This window comes from Lolium perenne, chromosome 3 (genome assembly GCF_019359855.2).
Source record: "Lolium perenne isolate Kyuss_39 chromosome 3, Kyuss_2.0, whole genome shotgun sequence".
Taxonomy (NCBI): Eukaryota; Viridiplantae; Streptophyta; class Magnoliopsida; order Poales; family Poaceae; genus Lolium; species Lolium perenne.
In genome coordinates, this window is record NC_067246.2 from 173,679,409 (window position 1) to 173,705,530 (window position 26,122).

General features: G+C 44.7%; 1 protein-coding gene across 2 annotated transcripts; it reads left to right on the top strand.

Moving 5' to 3' along the window:
* Positions 1-4,616: 4,616 nt before the first annotated feature.
* Positions 4,617-25,955, top strand: LOC127318338 (uncharacterized). 2 transcript variants are annotated; one of them, XR_007861786.2, is made up of 17 exons: positions 4,617-5,088; positions 5,179-7,782; positions 8,743-9,193; positions 9,359-9,587; positions 11,220-11,384; positions 11,696-11,968; positions 12,089-12,334; positions 12,444-12,815; positions 12,907-14,199; positions 14,275-14,331; positions 15,439-15,876; positions 17,749-17,972; positions 18,057-18,190; positions 24,687-24,887; positions 24,965-25,143; positions 25,254-25,470; positions 25,616-25,955. XR_007861786.2 is itself a non-coding variant. In XM_051348808.2 (16 exons), the coding sequence occupies exons 1-16, from the start codon at positions 4,755-4,757 to the stop codon at positions 25,365-25,367; spliced, it is 7,314 nt and encodes a 2,437-aa protein (XP_051204768.1). In that variant the 5' UTR covers positions 4,617-4,754; the 3' UTR covers positions 25,368-25,955. The 2 variants fall into 2 exon arrangements, 1 of the variants encoding a protein (XP_051204768.1); XM_051348808.2 differs by having other exon boundaries at positions 25,254-25,955.
* Positions 25,956-26,122: the final 167 nt, after the last annotated feature.

Genomic DNA, 26,122 nt, shown 5'->3' on the forward strand with positions numbered 1-26,122 from the left:
CACGGATACCATGTCCAAGACCACGCCCACCACCACGCTCATGGGCAGCAGGAGCATCCTCAAAATCGTCATGTACGATGTCCTCTTCTTCAGGTTGTGGTTGTTGTGGTGGTTGTACAAAGTACGTATCTTAGCGACAGCTTGAGTTAATGTCTGTATGGATGCTTGAAGGTCCGTCACTTGAGTTTGGACTGAACTAATTGTTGCGGTAGCTTCATCGACCTTCAAGTTGACACTCTGAATATCCTCGTCAAACGCTTCAGTAGCGCCACTGATTTCACACTGTAGATGATCACGAAGTGCTTCATATTCCATCCAAGTAACCGGTGAAGCTGGATCCTTTTTTTTTGCATCACATCAACATCACTAGAAGACATGATTAGTAGGTTAGTGCACTAAATCAAAAATCTTTGGTGGTACTCTCACAACTCACTCAAAGCTGTATAGAAAGGTAAATCTTACCGCTCCAAAGTGAATTAGTATTGCTTACCAACTTGGATTGACAAACTAGTGCACGGATGTAGCGAAGCGAATATCAAGGGTATAAGAGCAATCACACGATAAAATAGGATATATGTGGGGTTGTAGGTAGGCTACCTATATGCACCAATAACAAGCTCTAGCGTTGACCGTATAAAACACCCTAAGAAACTCACACAAGGCGATAAATGTGGCAATGCAACTATATGGATGAATAATGTTGCAAAGCACTCGAGAGACACTATCAAAGCTCAATGGGACATGCACAAGATTGCTCAAATACGGGTGCAGAAAAGTAAACTAGGCCTTCACTTGATTCTTACTAGCACTTCACTTTTTCTCGTCACTTTTTTATATATCACACACATCAATGTAGCTCTTTTTGCTTCTTTTCAAATGTTCTTTTTATTTTATTTTATGACGCTACTCCTTGTAACACGGCGAACATAAATTGCAAAGCACTGAAAACCTAATGAGCAGCAAGTCGAGCGGTAAAACTAGTCTCTTGTGGGAAAATTTCTAGTCACGCATATCGAAAGACTATGTCTACGGTTCAGAAAGCAAACAAATTGTACGCTATGTGGACTAGGAGCAACAAAAACCCTAAAAACTAGAAGATGTAGAAACACAAACCCTAGACAATCTACTAGACAACTTGGTGGAAGAAAAAGATACGCAAAACAAGACTACGAACAACAACTAAAACTCGAAATTGATGCAATCTAAGGCTATGGCAAACCCTAACCCTAATATTTTCAGCTTTTTCTGGATATGAAAACACTCACAACTCAACTATGGGGTGGATTGCGCATGGCTTACCGAGGAAATGCTGAAATCTGATACCAAGATGATAAGGGGTTGCCCGATCTTCTCAGTAAGCGAGGTTGATGGTGATGAACACGCGATGAACACAATGGATGAAATCGATGCTCAGTGCAAGATAGCTTGTATGACGCCGACGAAGTCTCTCGATTGATTCCTATCACCAATGCAAGAGCTCTCAACCCTGCAAGATATTCGCAACTCCACACACTTGCACACGTAGCCACCGACCACGAAGCGGTAAATTGCAATCTCCCAATTCCCAGTGGAATGATAGATCACACAAACTTTTAGTAGAAAAACATCAGATCGTTGCGAATTGGTGTATAGAATTCAATAGAGTTATGTAGCAATCAATTATGAACTAAGGTTTATCTTAAACATGGTCTAAACCTAATTTGGGGGCGTCCCTGGGGCTTATATAGGCGTCCAGGACGACCAGGGGTCGAAACTAAGGGATACAAACCGACCTGGAACAGGTTCGACCCAAAATGATTCAGACTCGGTCGGTTCCTGGTCCGGCGGACCGGGTCTGGCACCGGGCGTAGCGCCGGGTTGCCACCGGGCCAACGGGCTATGCACCCTGGAGCCTGTCTGGTGTGCACCGGCATGGGGGCCGGCAGATGCTGGGCCATCCGGCGTGGCAGCCGGCGGCGCTAGGCCCGGCGTCGGGCTGGGTGCCGTCGTGAACTTCCTCTTCCTCTTTCGCGCATGCCTCCCTCTCCTCCCTCGCGCGTCCATGGGATGTCTTCACGTCCAACACCATGTACAGTTGTTCCTCTCATCCTCGTGCGACGCTTGCTCCATCTTCATACCTGGTCATACATAAGTGGAAAGACTTAGGTAGTATAAAGTTCTCATCGATCAAAGTATCATTTATGAGCGAATTCACCTGTTGTTTAAGTAGCTTCGCACGAGCCCTTGTAATAGGTCAAATCCTAACTTCATTGGACTTGAGCTTCATAGCAACATCGTATTCATCTTGTAATGATGGAGGTAGTAGTTCGGTAGGGATGTCCTCATCATTTGCTCTTGATACAGTTTCTTTCTTACCGGTCACGTGGTTTAGTTGGATGACCGGTTTGTAGGGTAGTGACCGTACTATCAAGAGGCCCCTCGAGTGAGTAACTCGATCATATCATTTGGGGTGAGCTCAAACCTTTGCATCCTTCTATCATCTTTCTGGGTTATTATTTGGATCTTACCCATATGGTGTTTTATAGCTTGTTCTTATTCTCATGATAAGCTCTAGTTCATCAAAAACGGAATTCACTTGACATACTTGTTGCATTTTTGATGTTGGAGTTTTCCCCAGTTCTTTGTATTGAGAGGTTTCACCTCTAAATTCATATAAAAATCTATAACACCCGTTCTTAAGATTGTATCTCCTTGTGGGCTATCTCTTATCATCCTCTTTCCAACAAAAATGGTTTCACCTAAATCCGAGTTTCCTACCAAGTTGTTTCATTTTCCCTATTGGAGGTGTTACCGGTTTGGCTCTTATAGATAGATTAAACCTTTTCCCATTTTATCTTATGACCCCTTGTTGGACTATGACGGTTCTCGGCATAATCTTGTAGAGCTCTTTGTTGTGATTCCAACGAGTCCAATTTTATCGAAATCGGAGTTCGTATGTGAAAATAGCAGCGTTTTCGGTTTGTGGTGTCTATCTAGTCCGGGTGGTCCGGCCAAATTCCAGAGAGCACTAAAATTGTGCCCGAAATGGTCTGGCCATGGACGGACGAGTCCGACAGGCTAGAGTCGTCTGGCCATGGCTGGAAGGTCCGTTGCGGGCTGTTTTTGGGTGTGTTTTCATCAGTTAGATTCTTTTTTGGGGTCATATATGACCCTCTTCTTCCCCATTGAGCTGGTTGCTTTTCCTACTCTCTCTACCCCATTGTTGACTTTGAGAAGCTTTCTCTCCCTCTAATCCCTTCATGATTGTTGCTCATATTTGAGGAAAAGAGAGAGTAGATCTAGATCCACATCTTGACCAAACAAATCCCTCTCTTTGTGAGGGGAATCCAGTAGATCTAGATCTTGAAGAATTTTGGTGTTCCACCTCCTATTTATTCTTCATATTTTATTCCCCCAATAGCTTTTGTAGCTATGTTGGAATTTGAGAGAGGAGCATCTTAGTGTTGTTCTTGCCATTGCATCTGGTGCATCTGGTTGACTTTTTTGCGGTCATAAGTGGAGGTGAAAGTTCGTGAGATATTCACTTCGGGAGCTTGTTCCCGAAACTTGCTCCTCTTGGGGTTTTGGACCCTAGAAGGCTTAATAATCTTAGTGGTGTTCTTGGAGCCTCCAATTAAGTTTTGGAGATTTCTCAAGCTTTGTGAGACCTTTGTTGCGAATTTATTGGGAGCCTCCAATTAAGTTGTGGAGATAGACAAATTTCATGCGGATTCGGTGACCACCCTCAAGGTTCCATAGTGGATCGAGGACTTCCCTTTTCGTGGGAAGGCTCAAGGAGTACAATGAGGTATTCGTGGCGTTTGGGGAGCCTTGTCCCCCCCCCCCCACACCGCTCCAACGAAGAGTAGCACTCGTAAGAGGGTGAACTCCGGGATATATCGTCGTCTCCGCGTCACCTCGGTTATTTCTATACCCGAGCTCTTTACTTGTGCACTTTACTTTGTGATAGCCATCGTGTTTAAAGTTATATATCTTGCTATCACATAGTTGCTTCCGTTGCCTAGCATAAGTTGTTGGTGCACATAGGTGAGCCATAGTTATACATGTTTTGTGCTTGACAAATTAAAGACTAGTTTTATTCTATATTTTGTAAGCCAATATCCTAAAAGTTTTACACCGCATATTCACCCCTCTCCTCTAGGCGTCATCTATGTACTTTTAAACCGTAGGCCAATTTTAGCACATGATCAAACGCCATTCTTTTCCTCTAGCTTCGTTACCGGTGCAGACTATCAAAAGCTAGCCTGAATGCACCAAACAATAATGTTAGCAACCAAACTAAATGCGTAAACATGCATAACCTTAATTTCCACTCATGCGGCAGGTGTCAGACCAAATAAGAAAAGGGAAAAAAACCAAGCTCGCCCGAGCAACAAAATCGAGTCAAGCGCGCAAGCATAGAGACTGTTTTTTAATGTTTTTTTGAGAAAGCATAGGGACTGTTGAAGTGTTGATTTTTTTTTTGGGTTTAGACGTTTAGTTTAAGTGTTGATTCATTTTACTCCAAATCCAAAAGGAAAAAGAAGAAGAAGAAAAAGGTTGGATGGGCTGGCCCACTTTATTGTGCTTGGGCCGGTTCCACCTTAACTCGTGCGGGCGGAAGATGGGAGAACCGAGCACCGTGGACCATGCGGTCGCCGGCAAAAGAAAATGGGAATCGGCCGCGGCCGCGGCAACCGGAACCGGTGAGGATCTGAACTGCACGCAGCAGCAGCAGCACCACCAGCGCCGACGCTCGTGCAGTAGCCGGCACGATGAGGGAGCTGCCGCAGCTGCCGCTCGCCCTCCACCCGCCGCATCTGATCCCTCCGGCGCCCACCCCCGACCACCGCGCTCTCTCCTTCCTCAACGACCTCGGCGGCCTCTCCTGGGTCGCCTACGCCGCCGGCTCCCTCCTAGCCATCTCCCACCTGCCCTCCCCACCCCGTACCAGCACCACCCACGACGAATCCCCATTCTTCCGCCAAGTCATCGACCTCCAAGCCCCCGTCTCCGCCGTCGCCTGGTGCGGCCATGGGGGAGGCGACCTCGCGGCCGCGTCTGCCAACTCCGTCTCCTTCTTCCAGCCCGCGCCCTCGTCTTCTGCAGGTCCGTTCATCCCACTATTATCCAATTCTCGTCCTTAGCTAACTTAGGTGGTTGCCGCACGGCTCATTGTGTGGAGATTGGAACTGGCAGGTTCCTTCAGTTGGCTCCTGAGATGGGCCATCACCGAGACGTTCACGGTCACCGCCGTTGCCTGGACGGGCTCTGGCGACGGCATTGTGGTGGCCGGTGAGGGCGTTTCCATGTGGGCCAAGACACACTCCTCCTGGCAGCTGGCTTGGAGGTCCATGCCACAGGTGCCACAGTCCCTCGTTTCTGCTACCTACTTCATCCATGGCCCTGTCGTGGCCGCTTCAGCTGCTGCTCCTTCCGAGGGCAATGTGCCTGTTCTGGTCTTTCTGAATGGTGCTAAACTGGGGCTCGACACAGCTGAGCTTCCACATCCTCAGCCTGTTTCCATGATCCAGTGGAGACCTTTGGCAATATGTGCCGATGATCGGTCTGAAGTGAGGAGAGAAATCCTCATGACTTGCTGCTTGGATGGAACTGCCCGGCTATGGACTGAAGATGAGGTGACCAGGTCGAAGAAGCACCGTGCACTGCCAAGATCTTTCAGTGTCATTGCAGTAATCGAGTTGAACAATGTTCTAAATGGAGTGCTTGGTGTTGATTTAACTGTGAGATGGGCGGTAGAAACAGGAAGATCCGTATCGCAAGAGGACCAAGGTAAATTCAACTTGTTTTCAGGTGATCCCTCGGAGAGCAAGGTTGGCAAATGTGAGTGGCTGGTAAGCATTGGTCCTGGGCAATGTACCAACTTTTGGGCTGTTCATTGTCTTGATGATGTATGTCCACCAAGGTACCCACGGATTACGCTATGGAAACAGAGCAAACCACATGAGGAGCCTGCTATTAACTTGGGTTCCCCGACATCTATGCTACACTCATTTTTTGTTGAGGCTGTCATATCAAGAAGGATATGTTCTGGGCCACCTACAACATGCTCCCTGCTTCATTTGCTGCCTGATAGTTCATTCATTTGGTCCCGCCTGTCTTTTGGCCCATCATCAGATACCGGGAGCCATATTTCAAATGATTCTTCTAAAACAATCTCATGTTGTTCAACCAAAACTATTAATCAAGATGGACATAAGGGTAGCATCATACAGGTGTCTATTCATCCATACAGCTGCGAAATAGAGCTAGCTGTTTCTATGGATTCTAGCAGAGTGCTATTTCTCTGGTCTCTTTCAACCTTATCAACTCTCTTACCGACCTTGCATGCATCCACTTATCCTTTATGGAAGCTCCTGTGCAAATTTGATCTGCGTGACATTTCTGCAGATGTGCAATACTCATGTCTGTGTTGGGCTCCTTCTGTTCTCTCTGATACAAGGTTTCTTGTCCTGGGAGGTGAAAATGGAGCCGATTGTTTTGTTGTCAGAATCCCAAAGGAAGGCGATGTTTTCTCATGTCACAAGATGTTCACAGTTCCTTTCCTTCGAGGGAGTAATACAGAAGGGCCACCTGACAACATTCATACCATACCTTTAGCTTCTAACTGCAGCAAACCTTTTTTCAACAACAGCTTCCTAGTAGTATGTGTATGGCGCAAGAGTTTTCAAGCTTTATCATGGAAAATAATCCTGCATTCAGAAAAGCGCCATGAAGAAGAGGGGTGTTTGTGTGATCTTTCTGCCAGTTCACTTTCCACGGCAGATCAAGGGAGACATGTTACTTCCGTCCGCGGTGAAAAGTTTTCAGCTGTTATTTATGAAGGTTCTTCAATTTTCCCTACTGGCCTGGATGGAGAATATCCTACCTGCATTTCTGTTATGTCGCTGAACAATGCTGTATTACCTCTACAACAGCATGTACCTTCTGGAGCTTTCCCAGGTTATCATATTGCTACCGGGCACTCTGATGGCACTGTGAAATTTTGGAAGATGTCTGGTGCAGATAACCCAGAGCAGACTGGGAGAGAGAGCAACACCTGGGAGCTAGTTGGCATGTTCAGTGCTCATCGGGGACCAATTAGTGCAATTTCACTATCCAGATGTGGCAGAGTTGCTACTGTTGGCAGAAATGTTGAGAAGAATAGTACCTCCATTCATATCTGGGAAGCAGTAAAACTCATGGGAGATGGTTGTTTTCTCCTGGAAGATGCACTGATGATTCAAAGCCCTGTTGTTGGTTTAGATTGGCTATCTTTAGGCGACGGTAGATTCTTACTTGCAGTCTGTTTTCATAACGAGTTGCATATATATTCCCAGAAGCACCCCTCCTTTGAGAATGTGCTGCACGCTGTGAGTCTGGAAAAGAAGCATATTTGGAGTTGTATTGCATTAGCCCATTCTCATCATGATGTTGCCGGCTTCCATTGGGGGCCAAAGTCGACAATTGTGCTTGTTCATAAGAATCATCTTTCACTCTTCAGTTCATGGTTAGTAAGAGGAGCAAATGAGCATATTACCCGGAAAGGTTTTTCTTCTGCTACAGATGTGCATGAAGAGTTGCCATGTATTGTGCATTTTAATGGAACTATCTTTGGTAAACTTGGGTTATCAGAAAATCACATCAACATGGAGACTATTGAGAACAACTGTACACTGTTACCAGACCAACACAGTATTCATTCTCCTAATGTTTTGTGGAGCTTGTTGGATATATCTGGTATTCTGAGTGGACCTTTGCCATCATATCACCCAAGAGCACTTATCCAGTATCTTTATTCAGGTGTCGAACTATTCTTAATTCATCTCTATGCTTGCCTCTGGAAGCTATATTTGTTGCACAAGGCCTTGCAAATTTAACCATTACATGCTTTTTTTACTCTCCAGTGAGATTGCAACAAAAATATGTGTTGACTGCAGTTAATTTATGATTTAGGCCCATCTAGTGTGCAGCGCTGTAATACGGAATATTTTTAGTCAAGAGAATCGTCACCATTTCTTGTAAATACCTGTTATGGGCTTATGGCTCTTAAAACGGTTATGCATTAGTTAGTGTACCAAAATGATAGAGTAAAACTGCAGATTAAACCCACTGGAACGCTAATTATGCCTAATTGTATCACTTGCATTAATTCCATCCAGTGTAAAAAAATCAATTAAAAGCTGGGCCTCTCTGTTCTGCCAGACACCAAACTTATTGTGGCAGGTTCCTAACAGTCCTTTACTCCTTTGTACCCTTCAATCTAGGAATATACTAGAATAAAATTTTCGATACTGGAATAAAATGGTGGATTTCATATGAACAACACAATTAGAGTAAATTTCTGTTATAATACTCCCGCGGGATCCAAATTACTTGTCGCCTGAGACAAGTAATTTGGATCATAGGTACTATTAGACTTTCGATACTTTGTATCAAGTATGTTACTGCAAATGCAAATTAGATTTAGCTAGCTTTAGTTTTTATTTATTTCAAGTTTTAAGTGGTCAAGTTGTGAAGGATAAGATTTATAACATTATGGTAAATATGCTGAATTCTACAGTTACAAACATGATGATATATGTTGCAGCCGCTAACTCATGACATTTTCCGTCTTAATGATTTGCCATGGTAGAAGTCCAAGTTCATCACTGATTTTTCTCACAGTATTTTCATTAATCTTTTTCTACAAAATTGCAATGCCTTTTGTAACTCTATATACATTAGGTAATGTTATCAATTATTTATTGTTGTTGTGCACAGGTGAATGGAAACGTGCAGATGGTGTTCTGCAGCATCTTGTCCAATCCATGAAAACGAGTAAAAATTTAGACACCATGTTTAACTGCAGTTCGTGCAGTAAACCCTGCCATAATATCCCTGACATTCCTTTGCCGCAGTACTTTACTGATACACCATCAAGTGACATTTCTAGCAAAGGGTTACTGTGGGGTGACAATAGAAGTAGCACATCCTTTAATTTGCTGTCACCATCAAATTCATTTTCTTACATGGCAAGTGATTTAGGTGTCAACACTACCACTAGTGTATCTCAAAAGTCAGAGATAAACGAGCTGCTTGATAAGAGCTTTGGCATGTTGGCGATAAGTGACAGTGAGAGAATACAGATACTTACAGTTTCTGATCTGTTGGCTGAAATTACTGATCAGAACCGCGCTTCTCCCTACAAAAGCCTTGATGAAGCAGGACGAAGGTAAGGCTCTTAATGTATGGATTCTGTTGATATATATTCTGTTACTACAACCTAAACTCCGCGAGATTGTAAATACTTGGAAGAAAATGCTGCCGACCCCATTTTTCTTCTTCTGCTTTTGTTGTTGTAAAATCTGCATTAATTGATGATTGTATTTCTCTTAAGGTTCTGGATTGCTGTGCAGTTCCAGTGCCTATATGCGCTTAGGAGATCTGGAGATTCATCAAGTGTTGAAGGGCGCCATGTTGATTCTGCTTCAATTGCATGGGCCTTCCAATCTGATTGTCAGGATGATCTACTTAATTATGTCCTTCCTGCAGAATCAACTTGGTCAGAGATGCAAAACCTTGGTATAGGATTATGGTATACCAATGTGTCCCAGCTAAGAACCAGGGTATGGAAGCACCTTTCTCAACAACCAGATGTTTCAGAACTACTCGTAGTATTTATGTTTTCATAAGTTTCGCTAACAGTAAATGGCATAGTTGACTAACAAAGCCATAGGAAATTTACAGTATCAATAGTAGTATATAATATTGTGAACCACTAAAAGGTCTGTTTACCAGTTTGTAGTGTATCTCTTTCTCACATCCCTAAAAACCGACAATGAAACAAACAGTTTAAATTATATACAGCAAACCCATTTAAAACTTAAATTACTTAATGTAAATAACTTAGTTTCCTCAGGAAATTCAAACAAGAACAGAGTACTATGCAGACTGTAAAGAAGCTCAACCAAGCGTGGTTATAGAACCGGGGGCATAATTGTGACATCCTAGCCCACGGCTCAATAGGATTGGTAGGATACTCATATCAACAAGTTGCAACTTCTTTATCTCCAAAGAACTCCGAGGTTAAGCGTGCTTGGCCTGCAGTGATTTGAGGATGGGTGACCGACCGAGAAGTTCTTCCCGGGTGCGCACGAGTGAGGACAAAGTGTGCAGGAAAGACATGTATTGGTCTGTGGGGCCAATCTAGAGGTCCTAGAGAGCTGCCAGGGTAACAGGCCCGACCGGGGGGGGGGGGTGCTCGGGGTGTTAGAGCATCCCCACCGGAGGCCCGTGGCTGTGAGGCCTGGGCGTCCTTGGGTGCGCACGAGTGAGGACAAAGTGTGCAGGAAAGACATGTGTTGGTTCTTTGGGGCCAGTCTAGAGGTCCTAGAGAGCTGCCAGGGTAACAGGCCTGACCAGGGGTGGTCGGGGTGTTAGAGCATCCCCATCGGAGGCGCGTGGCTGTGAGGCCTAGGCGTCCTTGGCGAGCAGGCTCCATCTTGCACGGGCGCACCGTGAAGGTGGGGCACGGCAAGTTCGACGCCGAGCAGGGCCTCGTCCCTCCACACGCGGTGCGGCTGTTGGCCTTGCTGGTCGTGGGGCCGACGCGGTTGCCGGCGAGCTCCTCCACGACCGAGGATGGACAGGAGCGCATCGGCAACCTCCATGATGGCGTGGGAGTGCCGGCCAATTTGCTAGAAATTAGCCGACGAGTGGCGTGGGAGTACCGGCCAATTTTATGGGCACACCGGACAAGCTTTTTGGTTTGGGGCTGCCGGTGGGACGCGTTTTTATGCTCTTACAATAATGTAGGACTGTAGGCTGATCACGGCAAGAGAGAGGTGCGACAATGCGGGGCCCTCAACCTCAATCGAGGGCATCAAGCAGAAATTGTTGAGCCCTTGAATGGCGAAGACTTAACTTGCTGCGGCAATACGTCAGTAACAAAGCATGGTTATTCATCTAGAACTGATAATGGTGACAAAGTTTCAGTTGACATAGATTCTTTCTGGGCCTTCTGGCCACTAGTATCCTACACTAGATGATTCCATAATATGTCTGTAAATAATGTATTCAATTTTGTGGTTTACATTTGAATCTGCATGTTCTTTTTTACTAAGGCATCAAATTTGGAACATTCGATGTGTGATGTTCTCTGCTGCTGATACCATTGTCATCGTTGTGGTGTTGTGCGTCCACATTCTAGGTATTATAATCACCTGTGCTGATTAAGTATGATATGTCTGAAATTGCAGATGGAGAAGTTGGCAAGGTTGCAGTATCTTAAAAGCAAGGACCCCAAGGATTGTGCTCTGCTTTATATAGCATTAAACAGAATGAAAGTGTTAGTTGGCCTATTCAAGGTCAGCAGAAATGAAAAAGATAAACGTCTGTATGAATTTCTCTGCAGGAACTTTGAGGTACGTCCGTTGTATAGCGATTCAATATTTTGACACCTTCAACTACGTAGTTATGCTTAAGAATATCATCTACACAATATATTAATACTATAGTCGCAAATGTGAACTTGCTCATGCTGAAATCCGTCAGAGAGTAATATTTGCTGGTTCTGATTTCTCAAAGTTTGCTATATACATCTGTATCACGGTACTGGCAGTGCCATCTTTTTTAGCGCAAATGCACATGAAGCATGACTGGAAAGAATTTCATACACCAATGCTTTGTGTTAAGTATATCATTACACCATACTTATTCAGATAAACTTATCTAGGAAGAAAAAAACAAAGCCGCTGCTCTTAAGAATGCTTATGTACTACTGGGAAGGCATCAATGGGAGCTTGCTATAGCATTTTTCATGCTTGGAGGTGATGCTTCCTCAGCTCTCAATGTTTGTGCCAAGAATCTTCAAGATGAACAGCTTGCTCTTGTAATTTGTCGGCTTGTTGAGGGATCTGGAGGGCCCTTGGAGCGTAACCTCATTTCGAATGTGCTGCTCCCTGATGCAGTTGAGAAAGGAGACCACTGGCTCTCAAGCCTGCTTGAAGTATGCTATATGCTGCCCTTTTCTTTGTTTTTCCATTTTTAAAATCAAAATAGTTTGTAATAAGTCCTAAATGGATCTTAAGCTTCTTAACTAGATTTCATCTAAACTATCACTCTTCAGTGGATGCTAGGGAACTATTCTCAGTCTGTCAGTAAATTGTTTGGCTGCCATCCCAAGCTACTGTTGGATGAATCCAACACTCGTGGTGGTCAAAACGTGTTTGCAGACCCAGAATTGGGTCAGTATTGTGCTATCCTTGCAACAAAACATAGTTTCAGAAACAGTGTTGGTGAAGCTCTATCTGCAAAGTTATCCAAGCTTTCATTTGCACTGGCTGCATGTGCCTTAAACCGATGTGGACTACCTGTAAGTACGATCTCTTAGCAGCTAAACTCTTCTCGCTTGTTGATATCTGGATATTATTTCTTCTGTTTTGCATTATTCTTAATCTTGTTTTTTTTTTCTCGCTCATTAGCTTGAAGCACTTGAATGCCTATCTTGTAAATCAAGCATAGATTACAAAGACAGCACCAGCTCACCGCATGGTGCACATGACAAGATTCTTGATGGAATACTAAACCCTTTTGATGCTTCTTCCAATTGGCTTTCATCAACAGTTGTTAGTGATTTTGAATCAAATCTAAGAGTAATCATGGCTTCAAAATATTTGTCGCGCATGCTAAGAAACCACTCCCTCTGTTCCGAATGTAGTCTACCACTAAATACAGACATGGCCCTTAAAGAGCAAAGCAGTCATGGCATCGAAGAACTTACATGTGATGTTACTGCTGCAATTTCAATATTTGATAAAAGGTTCTCACTCCAATTTTCTGATATAGCCGAGAAGGTAACAACAGGAGATAGCAGCTTTCATCTTGTTCTTTTTGCTCTATTTTTCGTACAGACCATCCTAAATTCCACTATCTGTTACATTGCAGATCCTTACCTTCTGTTGCAATGACGGTATACTGTTTCTTGCATACATTTTGTTATTGGGTCATAGAACACCAGATGGTGGAACTAATAGTCATGGTGTTGAAGGTTGCTCTGTCCGTCCAACTGACTATCTTTTGTTGGTGTCATGCAAGGAAAGTTGTAAATTTCTTACTCGATATCTTGTCTCCTGCTGCTTCATCTCCTCCGCTCTCAATACAGACTTCACCAAAATTACTGCATGCACACCTAAGGAGAACATTAAATACACTACAGCAAGTTTATCACATTTCCTGAGTACTAGCAGGTTACTCCTGAAACAGGGCCACGGTAGAACTTCTGCACTGGACAATACATCAGCTCTATCCACTGTTATGGATCTCCTTGAGTACAATATGGAGTTTTCTGTTTCTTGGCTGTGCCGTGACATAAAAGCATTACTTATCATGATCAATCCAGTGTTAGGCGCTTCTATCAATGAAGAGTCCTTTCAAGTACTATTAAATCAGTTGATGCAAGCTGCACAACGTAGAAGTCATGGTATATCAATTAACACAGATGCGGTAATGCCTAATGGTCCATTTGACATGAGACAACCGGAAACAAGTGAGGCCTCAAGTCTTTCAATTGATGAGAAATGGCATTTGATAGGCATGTCCTTGTGGATTGGACTGTCATCCTTCATGAAACGTCATTTAACTGAGTTCATTGGAAAAGAAAGACCTGAACTTGAAGCTAGTACAAGTGATGTGGAATTGAAGGGTCTCATCTCTTCAGTTGGCGCAAAGCTTGTTATTGATTCCCTGCATTTTGTGTCATCTTCGTTGGTAAAACTTCATGCATCATTTTTCAGACAGAAGTTATCAAAGGATGTACATCTAAGTGTGCTTTTCTGGTTAGAATACATGTCGTCTCAGCAAAGGTCCGAAAAGACTAGGCACGATCAGTTCGCACATATCGTACAGCGTGTAAACACTGAGAACATGGAGGTGCTATTTAATATTTTATGGGACATATCTGCTAACCCTGTTGACATTTGCACTGCCTTTGTGAATGAAGAAGTCAATTGCTTTCCGCTAAACAGCACAAAGCTCAGTAGGTCTTGGAAGGATATGGTCAGAAATGGAGGAGAAAATAAATGCAGCATTAGCTCTGCGAACAATGAGGAAGGGCGTGGATTTATTGACAAGGCTTCTTCTGATGTGAATACTCTTGAACCAAAAAGTAAATACTTGATCGCACAAAATGATTTTCAGAGCCCAAGGGAACTTTTAAGGAGAAATGGGGAACTCCTTGAGGTATTACTAGTGACTTTGGGATTCATCCTCTCATTTCTTTCTTCCACTGTATTTTAATCTGCTGTAATGGTGCAGGCAATATGTCTCAACTCAATCAATGAACAGCATGCTGCTATTGCTACCAACCGAAAGGTATATTTTTAATCATTCACCTTTTCATAATTATTTGTGCATTTTCTTAATTTTAAGTTTTTGCGTATATTGATTTCTTCTCTTATTTAGATTGTGAAATGTGCTAATGTTAAGATATACTGTAATTGAAAGGGCCCATGCTGCTTTGGCTTTTGTGGTTCAAACACTGAGGCAAATAGTAGTTGTTTTCTTTTCCTTGTATTGTTATGGATAAGGACTAGAGATTTATACATATGATGCAGAAAACTAGTTCTTTATGATGTTTTTACATGTGATCTCTTTTGTCTGGACTTGAAGATAATATATGTATCAATAAAAAAATCAGTTGAGTTTGAAACAATCCATCTTAGCAATCCAATCTAATCTAATGGCCCACAAATTAAGCTGAGTATATGAAATTGTGTTCTGATTACACATTTAATCTCTTAAGAACACAATACTAATTACCCTTTACAACCTCTCTTTTCAAATTATGGTGACCTCCGCAACTTATTTATCATTTCTTAGTCATGACTCATGACGCTATGATTACTAACCTTATGTGGCTCTCCATACGATGTATTGTTATAAGATATTGTGGTTGTATCGTTTTTCTTATTTATTTAAAGTTTGCCAAGTTCACTATTTTTTTAAATATAATCCAGCTGGAAGATCCAAATTTGGTTACATTATATTTTGAGGGACCTATGTTTTATATGTTGAACAAAATGGTTTGCTAGCATTAATATGAAATGCCTGTTTCAAAAAAATTGGACACAGAATAATGGTTTGGCTTGCCAGAAAAAAACAGCTCTTATGGAGTTATGGCTAGGAATTTTGAATTGGATACTAGATAATCAAGGTAGCATACTTAATTCCTGAAATGAGGAACTCTGTCATAAGTTGAATGAAATATTGATTGTGTTTTCTCACATATACAACTTTGTTGCATGAAATGTACATCTTCAAACTCATTTTAAGAACTGTGCTGCAAGTGTCTTAACTGGTCCCAAGATGTTCAACATTATTGTTGTAATTTTGTATGTGGGCTGTTTGTCTACTTAAGTCATGTGTAGTTGCTCCATAGCATCATGTTTTTTTTACTAACTAAGGTCATCCAATTTTTAGGGTCTTGTATTTTTCAACTGGTACGACAAGCAACATGACAAGAAACCAGCGGAGTATATTTGGTCAGGTTCTGATTGGCCATCAGATGGCTGGGCTTGTTCTGAATCCACACGTACACCTACACCTGCTGCAACTCCTATTTCACCTAGTGTTGGTCTTGGGAGAAGAGGACAACATCTTGGTTCAGATGGAGTGACTATAGGTGTAGGTTCTTTGGCAAAACCTGGACGAGACTTAACTGGTGGTGGAGCATTTGGAATTCCTGGTTATGCTGGTATTGGGGCCTCTGGGTTTGGGTGGGGTGAACCCGACGAATTTGAGGATTTTGTTGATCCTCCAGCAACACTTGAGAACATTCATTCAAGAGCACTATCACGGCATCCTTCTCTGCCATTTTTGCTAGTTGGGTCAAGCAATACACATGTGTACTTATGGGAGGTAAATATTCCGTAACAGAATATTATGCGGAATTGTCAATTACATCATATTTGATTGGTTTTTTCTTGTCAGGACCCCTGTCAGGACATCCTTTTTTATTTATATAAACTTAAACGTCATGTGATAAGGATCATGAGAGTAAACAGCAGACAAAACTCAAAACGGCCATTCAAATGTCTTGAACCCATATTATCTTGGAGACACAACATGTAACTGATGGCATGATAAGGGTTTTGTAGAGACTGATTGGCTTTTGATATAATTATTACTGGATATGTAGTTTGTATTCACAAATCAATGAATGTATATGCCTGGAAATAAAAAAAATTGCGAGAACCTGGAAATGAATTAACATGAAGATTAATATAATGTGACAAATAACTTCCAATTTATGAGTAACTCTTTTTTTCTGTAGTTCGAGGTTAGGAATGATAATGTCCCATGTCATTGATTAGAGGAAATCATTTATTTGTCAAATGAAAGAGAAAAATATTTTGTAAGATAAAATTGGAGTTTAAATGTGGAGAATTTTCTATGTATGCTCTGTAGAATGTAAAACATATATTTAGTACACTGTAAATATCCTACCTTTGGATATGTGCCCACTGCACAACTTTTCTGCTATTTCGCTCTATACAAATTTAAGTTTTTCAAATCTACACCTGCTTTTATTATATACTGGAAATAAAGACCAGTCATTTGAGGAAAAAGCTTTCCTATCTTTCTTTTATTTGTCAACTCATTCATGATATTTTAGTCCATACCTTCTACAAAATTATGTATTTTGTTTAGTGTGCATGCGACATACACTTCCTATGTGGTAGTGAATGTTGGTCCCTTGAACTTGATGCTCGTGCTACCTAGCCACCTTCCATGGATCAACAACTTGTTACCCCTGGAAGCTAATCTGGAAAACGTGGGCGCCGCCGATGGTGAAATTTTTTCCATTGGCTGGCTAACCAAGACAGATGCTGGACTGCTTAACGCCTGGCTAGGCATGGCCTCCCCCACCATTCTCGATGTCTGCTTTGTTGCCAAGCACCAGACTCTATGCGCACCTGATATTGGAGTACCCATTTGCCCGGCAAGTTTGGTATGAGGTTCTTGCTTGGCTAAGAATGATCGCAAGGGCACCGGACCATGAGCCTTCCATCGTGGATTGGTGGCGTTGGGCGAAGCAGCACACGCCCACGCCGGTTCACAAAGGCCTTGCCTCAGCCACCTTGCTAACCCCTTGGAACTCTTGCATCTTTGAGGGCGCCCAGCCACCAATCCCATTCCTGCTGTCAAAATTCAAAGAGGAGGTCAACTCATGGGCATGAGCCGGAGCCCAAGGGCTACGAGTAGTTCTGCCATCCACTTGGGATGTGCACTGATGTATGGATTAAAAATATGTTATCTGCCTCCTAGGAGGATGTAAACCAAACTCTGTCTTTTCAATGAAATGAAACGCCAAGGTCCTTTGCGTTTTCTCGAAAAAGAAAACTTGATGTCAGGTTCATTTTAAGCCTTGCACTATACTCCCACTAGTTCACAGAACTCGTCACATGGATATTAAATGTCTTCAAAACGTAACTGTGACGACTACTTTGTATTAGCAATACATCTAAAAGATCTAACAAAATTATGATATCATGAGAGCACTTTACGGGGATTTCCAAGCATATTATCTACCATCCTACCAAATTGTGAGCCCAAACTCTATCAGTTTACAAGAAATAAAACAGTAGAGTTTGCTGAATAGCTAGATGTTTCACTATTTGTTAGGCCAGTGGAAAGGTTTATCATGTCACTACCTGCAAGGTAATTTGAACTAGATATGCTCGTGTGTTTAATTATCCACTGATAACTTTTGTATTTTCTTTTTTACAGTTTGGTAAAGATAGTGCAACAGCTACTTATGGTGTTCTCCCTACTGCTAATGTTCCACCACCTTATGCACTTGCTTCCATATCAGCTGTTCAATTTGATTATTATGGGCAGCGGTTCGCCACTGCTGCATTAGATGGTACAATTTGTACATGGCAAGTTGAGGTGGGTGGACGAAGCAATGTACATCCCACAGAGTCATCTCTGTGCTTTAACGGCCATGCCTCGTATGTGGACTGAACTTTTCGATGTAATCATTACTACTGCTTGATACGGCTGTGCTTTGTCTTATGGTTTCTTATTGATCACAGGGATGTTGCTTATGTGGATGCAAGTGGATCTATTCTTGCTGCAGCTGGATGCAATTCAAATGCTGCAAATGTTGTTGTCTGTGACATGCTAGCTCCACCAGCCACATGTCAAAATTCTATCGTGTGTCATGAAGGTATTTAACTGAGCAATCTATTCTGGCTTTGAACTTGAAATACCTATATGTATAACAGTCCAAAGTGTTGCAGTTGGAAATACTAATACTCTAGTGCAGAAAGTGGAAATACTAATAGCCTAGTGCAGAAAGCAGAGATGTAACAAATACTAAGAAATGTCCAATGACAAAATAGTGAACTGCTGAATTGGGTAGTGATAACATTTTATTCTGAACACGCACCCAAATTCATGCCATTTTGTATTAGAAAAAGACGCTGAGAAGGCACAAAAGTGTACAAAGGTACCAAGGGTGACAACAAACAAAGAACCAACAAAAGAGAAAAGGACAAGACAAAACAACACGGCTTTTCTAAGCCAGAGTGTGGACATAGAATTTGAGGCGGTCCATTGCTCCAGTCAGCTTCCAGAGATCAGCCTCACTTAGAATCTTGTTGACCAGTAATTGGTAGTCTCATCTCGCACCTTCAGAAGACACAGTTTGTGCAGAAGCCAGATTTGCCTGTCTCTGTATGAGCAGCAACTACCCCTTTGCTTTTGTTCCCTGTGTATTATGTGGCATGCACAAGCTAAGCATTGAGCTCCTTGTCTGCCACGGGGATGTTAGCCTGCAGCCCTGCAATCCATACTCCTTGAGCACTCTTGACCAAACTAAGCTGGAAAAAGCACATCTTATGAGCAGATGGGAGATGGTTTTGTCATCCTCTGGGTGTGTGCAACCGCTGGGTGCAGACAGGAGACATGATGGTGTGAAGTCTGAGAGGCGGCACTTGTCTGCTATGAATCCACCACGAGCTGGCGCGGGGGCAGGGCAAGGAGCCGTGCGTGCAGCCCCTGGAGGAGACAAAGCTGGAGCTCCTTACCCTTGGTCCAAGACAATCTGATGGGATCCATGAAGAGCCAAGCCCGCAAGCTTGACTCTGAAGAGAGCCGGCTCTCCATGTATTCAGAGTCAATACCGGCCGGAGGTTAATCGGAGCTTGGTCTGCACTCTTGGATGTGGAGCACAACAAAGGGGTACGACCAGTGTGGGGAGGTGATGAGAGTGTCGCAAGCTCGACAGGAGAGTTCTGCCGAGCGGCAGCGAGGGGCCGGTTTGAACAGACCACCCAGATTATGATGGAAACTATTAGCATCCTATGAGCATTTTCTTGCCCTGCTCTTCAACAGTTGAACCCAAGGTGCTGTTCCACAGATTTTTGACCAAACAGTGCCGCAGTCTGAACAGTTTTTGCAGCATGGGACCATGGCAGCGGTGCAGATGAAAGCCAGCATATTAAAAATTTAGTTTAGTAATCTATTAAAACAAACAATATCTTCTGCACCACCTAATCAAGATGACAGTGTGGTTCATGTTCCAGATTACATCTAAAGAATAAGAAAACTAAATATGTTGATCTATAAGTTTATAGTTGATAAGGCATGTATGTGTGAGATTGCATGTAATTGTTGTGAATGAGCAACTAGTATTCACACTGGGCCAAAGGCCAGTACATGTACGGGGTACAATATGCAGGGAAACCCCTCACACAGTGGGAATATACGTGGGAATATATAGTAAAGGGGACTATACATCACTAACACACCCCCCCCCCCCCCCCCCCCCTCAAACTCATGGTGGACCAACAACACTGAGTTTGGAGAGAAAAAACCCATGTTGTGCTCTGGTCTGGGCCTTCGTGAAGAAGTCAGCAAGCTGTAGCTCGGAAGGCACATAATGAAGAGCCATAACCTGCTCCTGCACAGCATGACGCACATAGAAGGCATCAACACCGATGTGTTTGGTGAGCTCGTGCTTCACCGGGTCACGCGCAATGTTGATGGCACCAGTGCTGTCCGATAAGAGAGGAGTCGGGGCGTCAGCAGAAACACCAAAGTCCGCAAGTAACCAGCGTAACCAAGTCACCTCAGCCGTCAAGAGAGCCATCGCTCGCAACTCAGCCTCGACACTCAAACGAGAGACTGCAACCTGCTTCTTGGTCTTCCAAGCAATGAGAGAGCCACCAAGAAAAACACAGTAGACAGAAAGAGTCTTGCGATCCTGCCCAGGTAGCATCTGAGTAGGTCTAGAGCTGTAAGGAGCTGGAGCGAGGAAAGAAAAGACGGCAGAAGATAGTGCCACGAAGATAGCGGAGGACACGAAGGAGATGACTATAGTGGACACTAGTGGGAGCAGACATGAACTGACTCAGAATGTGGGGGTAGGAGATGTTAGGACGAGTGACAACAAGATAGACAAGGCTCCCAACCAAGTGACGATAGCGAGTCGGGTCCGGAAGAGGATCATCATCAGTGGCACGGAGACGGCATTGAGCTCCATAGGAGTCGACAATGCGCTCATCACCAAGAGCGGCACGAGTGAGAAGGTCCTGAATATACTTCTCCTGGGAGATATAGAAGCCATCGGAGGTAGAGGAAACCTCAAGCCTAAGAAAGTAGCGGAGAGGACCAAGATCAGCCATGAGAAACTGATCACGAAGACGGGCCTTGACAAAGGCAATGTACTCAGGGTCGTCACCTGTGATGATCATGTCATCGACATAAAGAAGGAGAGTCCGACCACGAGAAGATGTGTGGACAAAGAGCGCAGGGTCATGTGCGCTAGGAACAAAACCAGAGATCACCACAGAGGCGAAACGCTGAAACCAGGCGCGAAGGGCTTGCTTAAGGCCATAGAGAGAGAGCCGGAGACGACAGACCATGCCATCGGGAATAGAGTAGCTAGGAGGTGGCTGCATGTATACCTCCTCACGTAACTCACCATTAAGAAAAGCATTCTGCATATCAAGCTAAGAGACAGACCAGTGACGAACAGAAGCAACATCAAGAAGAGTACGAACAGTGGTCATGTGAGCCACTGGAGCAAAAGCCCTCATCATAGTCATGGCCATGCTCCTGCTGGAAGCCACGAGCAACAAGACGAGCCTTGTAGCGCTCAAGAGAACCATCAGAGCGAGTCTTAATCTTGTAGACCCACTTGCAGGTGATGGGACGAACAGAGGAAGGAGGAGTGACAACATCCCAGGTGGCAGTACGCTCGAGAGTAGCAATCTCCTCAGCCATCGCTAGCTGCCATTCGGGATGAGCAAGAGCATCCCGATAAGAGGTCGGTTCAAGGACATAAGAAAGACCGTAGTGAGTGGGAGAATAGCGAGCAGGAGGAGGACGAGCACGAGCATGAAGATGATGAGTCGGCTCGGACGGAGAGGGCATTACACCAGAGGTGGAGGGCATGTCAGGAGGAGCAACATCATCCTCACGTGGACGACGGGAGTAGTGAAAAGGGTAGGGAGGAACCACCGTAGCCGAGGAAGGTGACATGGGAGAGGAAGGTGTGGAGGGTAGGGAAGGTGGTGAGGGAGGAGAGGAGAATCCTCCGAGAAGGAAGAGGAGGAGGGATGCGGGTAGAAAGGACGAGACTCATCAAAAGTGACATCCCGAGATATGCGCATCTGATGACCAATAGGATCCCAACACTTATATCCCTTGTGCTCAGAGCTGTAGCCAAGGAAGACACTCAACAGATTGAGCAGTCAGCTTGGTGCGTTCGCGTGGAGCAAGAAGAACATAGCAAACGCAACCAAAAAGACGAAGGGTCGAGTAATCAGGCGTGTGACCAGTAAGACGCTCAAGAGGAATGCCACCCTGCAAGGCTGTGGAGGACTGAAGGTTGATGAGATAGGTGGAAATAGACACAGCCTCAGCCCAGAAGAGAGGAGGAAGAGAGGCAGGGATCATCATCGCACGAGCCGTCTCAAGCAGGTGGCGATGCTTGCGCTCAGCCACGCCATTTTGGGCATGGGCGCCAGGGCAGGAGAACTGGGCAAGAGTACCCTTCTCAGCAAGAAAACCACGCAACAGCTGGGAGATATACTCACCGGCAGAATCAGCCCGAAAGACACGTATAGGCGTGGAAAACTGAGTATGGACCATGGCAGCAAAACGCTTATATATCGAGAGAACCTCATTGCGACAAGTCATAAAATAAATCCAAGTGTGGTGAGAGAAGTCATCGATAAAAATAACGTAGTAGCGGTGGCCCCCCTTGAAAGCAAAGGGAGCCGGACCCCATACATCAGAATGGACCAAATCAAATACAGACTCATTAGTAGGATAAGGTAACTGATTCTGTTTACCAAGCCTACAACCCTGGCAACCCTGAAGCGAGACATCTCCTGAGACGGGGCCCAGAAGACCTCGACGAAGTAAAGATGACAAGCGAGAACCACAAAGATGACCAAGACGATGATGCCACTGCTGAAAGGAGGCGGTAGTGGAAGCAGCAAGCACACGTGGTGCAGTCGGTGAAGTGGTAGAAGAAGGAACATGGAGCCAGTCAAGCTCCCAAAGTCCCTGGGAGTCACGACACCGAGGGCCAGCCCCAACCAGTGCTCGAGTGTGAGTGTCGTGAACAGAACAAGAATCAACATCAAGAATGATCCGACAAACAGAATCAGTGAGTTGAGCAGCGGAAAACAAGTTCATGGTAAGATGGGGAACATGAGAAACATCAGGAACGGAAAAGGAGGGAGTGGAAAGAGTGCCACGACTAGCAACAGGAAGAGAAGTACCATCGGCAGTAAGAACACGAATAGGAAGAGGAAGAGGTCGAAGAGAAGAAAGAGAGGAAGAGTCAGGAGACATGTGAAAAGAAGCTCCAGAATCCAGAACCCACAAAGATGTACCTGACTGTGGAGAGGAGCCAGCCGCGGAGGCAACAGTGCCCGTCGAAGCAGAGCCAGAGGAGGCAAGAAGGCGCTGAAGCCTCGCAATATCCTGTTCAGTGAAGCCAGTGGTGACGGGCGGTGAAGATGGAGCACGAGCAAGCACTCCTCGCTGCTTCTGATAGTAGTCAGACTCAAGGTGACCGGGCCTCCGACTGTGAGTGCAGAAACGAGGAGGACGAGAACGACCTCCATCGCGAGAAGGGCGAGCTCCTCCAGTAGTAACAGGCGCTGGTGTGGATGGAAGCGGCGGTGCAAGAGTAGCCGGAACCCGAGCGGAAAGAACAGAAGGTGTCCCAAGTAGACCAGCACCACGCAGACGAGTCTCCTCAGCACGAAGCTCAGTCAGCACCTCGGAGATAGGAACACGGCCCCGAGCAAACAACTGGGCACGACGGGGCTCAAACTCTGGACGAAGTTGAGACAGGAACTCATGGATCCTCTGAAAATCCATATCTGAACGTACTGCCCGGCAACACTGGCAAGTACCACAGACATCACTGCGAAGGGAGTCAAGCTGGGCCAGATCGCCACACTCTGAGTGTAGAACTCATCAACAGTAGAGTCACCCTGCTGTAGATCATGCTCCTGACGCAAGATAGATAAATACAAGGCTGGTAGCGCTAACGAAGGTGAGACCACATCTCGGCAACAGTTGCGGGACCCATAAACTCAGAAGCAAACTGTGGCTGAACACTCTGAGAAAGAACAGTAGCAGCCCTGGCATCCTCATCATACCACTAAGTAAAGGCCGCTAGACTATCCCAATAGGAACCAAGAGCCTCTGAGTAAGCAAGTACTCGTATGCCTCATCAGCAGCAAGCTCGGCAGACTTGGCTGCCTCCTGAGCGGCCTGAGGAGCATCATCAGCAAGGGCCTGTGGCACTGGCGGTGGTGTAGGAGGCACAGGAGCAGGGGGATGCGGCGGACAAGGGACCTTGCCGGTAAGAACACCCCACAGCCGAAGACCGCGCATGTGGATGCGCATAAAGGCAGCAAACTATAGTTGGTACCATCAAAGATCGCTGGGCACCGACTGACATATCCAGATGAAGAAGATGCCATCTTCCTTCACCTCCTTTTTTTTTTGGATCTGGCTAGCCAGACAGATTCATGCTGCTGGCCACGTACAGCAGCGCCTGATGCAGGCCGACCAGAGGCTGGCGGCGCTGGGGCGGACCGGCCAGGGGCCGGAGAAGGTCGGAGGAGGTCGGGCTAGCGCTGGACCGGTCGAGGGCGGCCGGATCGGGGCCGGCTGCGGGTGGATCAGGGCCGGCCCGGGCGGATCGAGGCGGCAGCGGCCTGGGCAGTGCCGGCCCGAGGCGGTGGCGGCCGGAACGTGGCCGGCAGCCTGAGCGTGGCCGGCAGCCGGAGATGGCCGGATTCGATCTTGGAGGAGAAGCTCGATTTGGAGCTCAAACCCGACGAAAATGGGAAAAGACTTCAATCCCAACTAGAACAGGAGAAGAAGAAGAAAGTGGAGCAGCGGCGGCCGGAAATATCATCGATGGCGGTCCGGATCGAGCACGGAGTTGCGTGCAAAGAGCTAAACCTAGAGCTCTGATACCATGTTGTGAATGAGCAACTAGTATTCAGGGGTATAATATGCAGGGAAACCCCTCACACGGTGGGAATATACAGTAAAGGGGACTATACATCACTAACAGTAATCATTGCAACACAGAGGTTCACTGCTAATTGCTAACATTCTTCTGATAGGACTTTGTATTGGATATAGTACGTACGGTATGGCTGACGCACTTCATCTTGTAGGAGGAGCACGTTCTCTTTCTGTGTTTGATAATGATATAGGCTCTGGAACCGTCTCACCGCTGATTGTAACTGGTGGGAAAAGTGGAGGTGTGGCATTGCATGATCTCCGGTTCATTTCTACCGGAAAGAGTAAGCATCACAAAACTACTGCTGGTGGTAATTCTAGTGGGATGATTTGGCATATACCAAAGGCTCATTTAGGTAAGTTCTCATATTGCTATGTCACTCGTCAGTTCTAAAGTTGGCTTTCTGTTTGACTGCTTGTCTTCCATCTGCAGGAAGTGTCACCAGTTTATCAACCATTCCGAATACAACCCTGTTCTTGACTGGGAGCAAAGATGGGGATGTGAAGCTTTGGGATGCAAACAATTCCCAGCTGGTCTTTCACTGGCAAAAGTTGCATGAGCGGCACACATTTTTTCAACCAACCTCCAGGGGCTTTGGTGGTGTTGTTAGGGTATGCAAATTTGAATAAAGTGTAGATAATCTTTGACAACCTTGCCGTTGACTTTTGATTGTGTTATGCCATATTTTTATTTCATTAATACATCTAAGCGCTGATTGCAGGCTGGTGTAACAGATATCCATGTCTTACGTAATGGCTTTGTTTCGTGTGGTGGTGATGGATCTGTGAAGCTTGTGCAGTTAAAGAATGATTTTGCTGCAGTAAATCTGCTCTAGAGCAAGCAAGACAGGAGATACGTTCTACATATGGTTTTATTGTGGTGAAAGTGTTTGTTTATTTAATATCATCCTGAATGGGTTTTCCATGAGCTGTTCCACTCTTGTAAGGGATGGCACAGCAATGATGGGGCACATTTTAGGGAGCCGGGCAAAATCTAAATAATTCAGTGTGAGCTACATCTATCTCAAGTTTATATACAAAGTTCTGTCTGGATGGAGGACATGGCGCGGGGGAGTTCTCAAGCCTTGTGTATATATTGGGTTACTTGTGTTTCTTGTTAGGCAACATAATCTTTGCAATCTGCACCAGAAATTGCAAATAGAACTTTTTGTAAATGAGGGCAAGCTGTCTTGATTTGTTGACCAGGATGAGTATTCTAGAAGTAAAGCACATGTAGGAGGATGTAAAGTAGAAGTAGGGTGGCATCAAAGTACATAATATTTTGGTTGTTTGTTCGCACAATACAGAACTGCTGAATACTCTGGCTGATTCCTGATATTACAGCCATGTGGTAACTGGAAATGGGGTCTGGTTTGTACATTTATATGGCTACGACATTTCAATATTTATTTATGTTTTAATTATCATACGATCTAACATGTGACAGGTACCTGATCCAGTTTTAATTTATTAATTGTATCTGTTGTTATTTTCCATCATTCATGTGTGCATCTGTTTTGTATAATTAGATTCTTATCATCATGGTTTTAGAATCTGTTGGTAATTATGATACTGTTTTGCTAGATGATAT

Bases quoted from the DNA above. Each gene is read 5' to 3' on its own strand.
- LOC127318338 (XM_051348808.2), top strand. From the start codon at position 4,755: ATGAGGGAGCTGCCGCAGCTGCCGCTCGCCCTCCACCCGCCGCATCTG. The intron at 12,816-12,906 runs GTAACAACAGGA...GTTACATTGCAG, and splicing joins TTTCTGATATAGCCGAGAAG to ATCCTTACCTTCTGTTGCAA. The intron at 15,877-17,748 runs GTAAATATTCCG...TCTTTTTTACAG, and splicing joins CACATGTGTACTTATGGGAG to TTTGGTAAAGATAGTGCAAC.